Here is a 6,183-nt window from a genome sequence, read left to right as displayed (position 1 = left end):
ACCAAAAAGAGTACCAGTTTTTATTATATCAAAATTAGAGACATTAACCCACCTCTAATTTACATTGAGGGGTAACTTATATGCATTGGTCATGACATCCATCCAAAAGCAACATTCATTCTTTTAACTACGCGTGTGCGGGGTTTGTCATGAAGAGAGTTTGTCTATGTGTGCCGCGGGGGTTCGTGTCTCGTTTGTTTTTACAATAAACTACACCCTAATAAGCAAAGTAAGTACAATGTTACCTTGTGGTTAGTCTCAAAAGAACCTTATGACTTCTTCCATGTGGTTTCGGTAGAATCCCTCAAGATCACATCTTTTAATTTGTCTAAAGCAAAATGATAGTGTTGAAATCAATATCTTAAACTTTCACGCAAATCTGTTTCCACTATTACCTCCGGATATCAAAAACTCAAAACTCAAAACCCTCACTCTAAAACCTTCAACAGTCAACATCAGTAGAAACTCCCACTTTCTCATTCCCTCACACAGTGAAACTTATTAAGCAAAGTATTCGATCAATAGCAATATTTATGTCGAAAAATGAATTGTGATGTATCTAAACTCTTTTCTGATACACATCTAATTACTGCCGGGAGAAGAATAAGAGAGAAGTTTGAAGAGAGGAGATAAGATTTAAGAATGGAGATAAGATTTAAGAAAGAGGTTTTTATCTACTTATCTATTTTGGGTTTTTATGTATTTTGGGCTACGAACAATTGAAATCGCCAAAAAAAGGCGTAGAATTCATTTTTTTATATAAAATCTGATGTGTCAGTCTGAGATAAAAAAAGGGGGGCTGACGTGGGTCACTGGGAGCATTCTCAACTACTCAGTATTAATGGTCTTTGATGTCGCGAAACAATTTGACATACTTCTCATTACACAAATCAGGCATTCAGGCTTCGACAAAAGGTCCGCAAAGAATCATCACTCCCAAAATAAACCAATTAGCAAGCTTTGCGCTTTGGTTATGGATACTGGATAGTAAGGCATACATTTTGTGCTAAGCCCTTTGTATCGTTGGTTGGGCTGTGCAAGTTTATAGCAGAGAGCCAGAGACGTTGGCCATATAAGCATAGGTCTAAATGTCTAATTAACCTTTGCCATATAACTGTTACATGTGATGATGTGAATCAGGTCCAGCCCCATTTAAGGATCAAGATCTTCAAAGAAGGGCCTTAAGTTGGACGTTGCCTGTCCCAGCAAATCCACAACGCAGCCCGGCCTATTATGTTTGGGAACATATATGAACTGATGATATGATAAAAGTTAAAATCCAATGACTAAGAGCATATTTAGGTGAGACACTATTCTAACATCAAACACTAAAAATTTAATAATTTAGTGTTTTTTCATCTTTAGGAGAGTTTTTAGGAGAGTCACAAGTTGATGAAAACACCAAAACAAACACCAAATCGACTAAAATTTGGTGTTTGCTACCAAAATTTGGTGTTTGCTTTGGTGTTGTATTAACTCAAAAACCGCACGGTTTTTTGAATACCGTATGGGCTTGGGCTAGAGTATGGGCTTCAATCACACAGTTTTAGGAAAACCGTGTGAGAGATTTGAAAAGAGAAGAAAGAAGAAAGTTGATGTGCGACACATCGCACGGTTTCTGGAAAACCGTGGTGCGGTTTTGCGAAAGCTGCGTGAGCTATACAGTGCGGTTTTGCGAAAGCTGCATGGGCTATAATACGGTGCGGTTTATCCAAAACCGCATTATTTGATGTCAACTATTTGATATCGCTCCTGATTGGTTGGTGTTTTTTTGGTTTGGTAGTTGATTTGGTTCAAATATTTTGTGTTTTATTGGTTTCTCTGCTAGAAATGTTTTAAGAAATCAACAAATCTTAACAAATAACTAAGAAATCCACGTCGAATTCTGTAGCTAAACAAGAGATTCTGTAGCTAAACAAGAGAGTTCATAAAATTAAAAGCCAAAAGAAGAGAAGTGCATGACTTGTTTGCTTTTATTACACACTGATGCATGTGAGAGAACAAAACAAAAACAGGAAGAATAAACACCAAAATTGTGTTGCCTTTCAGGAAATTAATGAGACTTTCACTGGTTCACCTCATAAATATGTGCCATGAAATTAAAACTCAGATATCAGAGTGATAATTGATAAAGTTATTCTCTAAGAGAATAAGTGTAAGTTTTATCAATAGCGTCAAACCCATAAGTCGTTCAAATTGCTTAGAAGAAAGCAAGAGATCTAACCTTTTCTAAGACGGTAGGCTCTGTTGCATTTGCCAACTCAAGAAGACGGAACATGCCAATTGCAAAGAAACGGCTATAGCTAAAGCTTCCCTTGCCTACAGCCCGTTCTGAAATATCTTTCAGAAGTACCTCAAGTTCTCCTAGAGAGAGGTGGAGAAAAGAAGGATCTGGGGGACTCATGGGGTTATTTAGTTATCCTGATTTTTCGAACTTTAAATCGCGGGTTTCTCCTGATTTCTCGTGAGTAAAGAGGGTACTTAAAATTTGCCCACGTGGACACCCTCACATTCGTAGCAATAGTTATCCTAATTTTTCGAACTTTAAATCGCGGGTTTTTCCTGATTTCTCGTGAGTAAAGAGGGTACTTAAAATTTGCCCACGTGGACACCCTCACAGCGCAGCAAAAGAGGATTGCTATTATATATATATAAAGATTGGGTGGGGGTGGTTAACCCAATAGTTAGCTACTAGCTTAGTTGGTAAAATCTTTGGGTGATGATACTAGAGGTCTGGAGTTCAAACTCCGCTACACACAATTGAGTTACTGATCTCTTTAAAAACAGGCTTCCTCACACATTTTAAGCAGGTTTGGGTGATGATACTAGAGGTATGGGGCTCGAACCCCTGATCTCATTTAAAACAGGCTTGCCAAAAAAAAAAAAAAAAGTTGGCTATAATGTTCACGATTCCCAAACGAATTGTCGGAATTCCGTTGGACATTTCAGTTTTTTATAATAAAAAAAAAAGAAGAAAAAACTAGGGTCGAAATATTGTGAATTTCTCCGAAATCCCGAACTATGGTTACCTATCATTTTCAAATGCTACAAAACGACAGCACATTAAACTATTATCGTCATTTCTATTGAAAGAACTGTCTTTTTAAGATATATTCTTCTGTTGTAATTACTTTAAATCACGTCCATACTGAAAGTGACAATCTAAAGTGTACACAAAAGCAAACAAACATTTTATTAAAAAAGAAACAATGAATCAAATTAAATGGAAGAATCCTACATCATTTACATAATCTGGGCACAACAAGCTAGAGGGAAAAATTCATGGTGCATGTACTGCACCTTTATTTTTAGTCTAATTCAAGAGTTTTCTTCTTGTCTATGCATCACTGTTTCCTGGATAACTAGTCTTCTAGCTCTGTTTATAGTAAGGAAACACAAGTAAACATGGTCTTCTAGCTCTTCCAGTTGCTCCATGAAGCAAGATTCATGACTTTGAAATTCCTTCACCACCTCCTTCAACATCTGCCTCTTTTGATATTTAACACACAAACTCGCAACGGATCTACGATGCTCTATCTCAATGTGCAACCTTGTCACTAGTCGACTCAATGTGTCGAAATCACGATTTAATATGTACACACCCTTTGCAGCTGCATCAAGCTGTGCACCAAATCTTACAAGGGCGCTAGATTTAATCTCCTTTTGAGCTGCTTTAACGCTCTTCTTTAAGGCTGCCAGTGGAACGGTAACTAGTCCTGGTGCTGCTACAACGCCAACCAAACTGTGCAATGCAAGCACTAATGTCACAATTGCTACTGCACCACAAGCAATAACTAAGCTTATCCCTGATGCTTTCTTGCAAATTCTTACCACTTTCGCTCTCCTTGTAACCTTTCTATGTTTCATCGTCAATTCAACGAGTATCAGCCCATAGCGACTTCGAATAGCACTAAATTTCAATCTGTTGGAACCTGAAAGCGGGTTGTCAAGCTGAGCAAAAGAAGCAAGCTCATTGAACACAATCCTGTATTGATCATCCGAACATTCGCCAAAATTGGATACCCTTTTAGTTAATTTGATGACCCTTTGAACGACACGATGATCAGCGCGTGTTTGGTCAATTACTTGGAGGAGAAGTCCACATATTCTGAAAGCCTCTAAACTTACTTCAAAGTAATCAATAATAAGGTGATGAAGATTGGAAGTTTCAATCAATTCCACCAGAATTTCTTGCCTTGGTTCAAGTAAATTCTCAGAGAGATGTGAATATGTTCGAAAAGGTGATAAAGGGGAGATTTGATCTTCTTCTTCGCCTGTTGTTCTTAGCTGTCCTTGTACCTTACCACATATTTCTATATAAGATTTAGTTCTAAAAGCTCCCATGTATTCCTCATTGACACTTAACTTGCTCTGCAAGCTATCAGCCTGGCCACTTGAAGAATCACCTGAAAAACAAAAACCCATATCAGAAATTCAAGAACATTATTAATTCAAAGATCAAACCTTAAAACTATACGTACAGAAACATCATCTTAAATGAAGATTAGAATCTCAAAACTAATTTTTTTTAAAATATCAAAAGCCCATCTAGCAAAACATCTAAAATTTGTAGAACTTCAATCAATTAAGCCTATTCATTAGAAAATTCAAGGAATGAAGAAGAAGAAGAAGAAGAGTGAGTGCTGTGTTCTAGTACTGACCTTTCAAAGATTTCATCAGCTTTGGAAATATTTTTTTCCCCATCATGACCATGCAAAGACACAAAGGTGACAAAACAATCAACTTCTGCAATTGTGAACTGCACAAACAAACAACCTAAATTTGTTTGGAGAGATTTATTTGAAGAGAAGAAAATTATAAAAAAAAAAAAAAACTGTTAACACCGACTCTCACATTTTGGTACACGTTACCTTAAATGGTGTTTCTTATTAATCACGCGCAGTTTCACTCTTCCTGATCAAGCCTTAGAAATTTATATAGGGTACCCTGCACAGCAAGTCAATGTTACTCTACAATCTTTAGTCAAAAACAGTTGTTTCCACCTGTTAATTATGGGAGATTCTTTGTCATTTATAAGGATTTACATAATAAATATGTATTTTTGTGAAATATTGCCTTGTACCGGTTTACAAGGTACAACCGGCATAGCAGAAATATATCACAAAACAGTGAAACACCAAACATAATATATTACCTGATCGAAAAAAAAAAAAAAAATCATAATATATTTCAGAAATTATCAGAAAAATAATAATGTAGTATCAGTTATTGAAAATAAAACGAAACATTGAGATACTATTTAGAAATATCATTAAAAAAAATGAAATGCCACAAACGATCACAAGTTTCTGTTTTATCGGCATTTCAGATATTCCATTCACTATATCATAAGTTGATATTTCTAGTCAATATTTTTCCTTAACTTAGAATTTTAAAGATTAAAATTTTATCATAATTACAGGTACCGGCATTTTGTTGTATGAAGGTAACTTTGATTATCATAAATGATGACGGTCCAAATCTGATCAATTATTGTTGAAGATTCGCATTGCTTTCACTCTTGAATTTTGTCTATGAGGATTTCATGGAACATAACTTCACTCCTTACCTATTACAGTCCAACACCTGGCAGATGAGTTGGAAGTTGTGGTGTCTATCTTTCATTTGTGGGCCAGTCTTTATATATGGATCAATATGTTAGGGGATGAATATTTAGCTAATATTAGGGCTGGAAATGGTACGGGTTTCAATCCGAATCCGACCATATCTAAATCCATTTTACCGGATATAGTTTATATGTTTATGATTAGAATCTGACCTGAACCAAACCATTTTAACAAGATTTATATTTTGATGTCTAAAAATTAATTTATTTCATATATTTATATATAAAAATTATTAAAATAGTTTTTTTTATGTTTTTAATAGATATAGATATTCGAAATCTGACCCGAATCCGGATGAATTCTAATATGATAAAGAGTTTTGAATAATTGAATGAGAATCCCATCCGAACCCACTCTATTTCCAGCCCTAGCTAATACACAGAATTCCAGACTGAGATTACATTATACTCCACTCTCCACTGATATTGCGGTTCCAAAGTTATTTCCTTATGGAAATCAAAACACCTGTAACACCGCCAATGAATGTATCAGACACGTGGTTATTGATTACTGGACTACGGGCCCACCATGATTCCATGAACATTTGGCGTTGGCT

The 6,183-nt window shown here is 35.8% G+C and overlaps 1 protein-coding gene across 1 annotated transcript; it reads right to left on the bottom strand.

Annotated features, from left to right (window-relative positions):
• Positions 1–3,168: 3,168 nt before the first annotated feature.
• On the bottom strand, positions 3,169–4,889 carry LOC147519820 (transmembrane protein (DUF677)). Its single transcript, XM_086594889.1, has 2 exons — positions 4,662–4,889; positions 3,169–4,406 (listed from the first exon to the last, which is right to left on the bottom strand). Exons 1-2 carry the CDS (start codon positions 4,711–4,713, stop codon positions 3,319–3,321), a joined length of 1,140 nt encoding a protein of 379 aa, XP_086451015.1. The 5' UTR covers positions 4,714–4,889; the 3' UTR covers positions 3,169–3,318.
• Positions 4,890–6,183: the final 1,294 nt, after the last annotated feature.

Source organism: Coptis chinensis, chromosome 2 (assembly GCF_015680905.1).
Source record: "Coptis chinensis isolate HL-2020 chromosome 2, ASM1568090v1, whole genome shotgun sequence".
Classification (NCBI taxonomy): domain Eukaryota; kingdom Viridiplantae; phylum Streptophyta; class Magnoliopsida; order Ranunculales; family Ranunculaceae; genus Coptis; species Coptis chinensis.
Note: the sequence above shows the minus strand (reverse complement) of the source record. Positions and strands in the feature narration are given on the sequence as shown.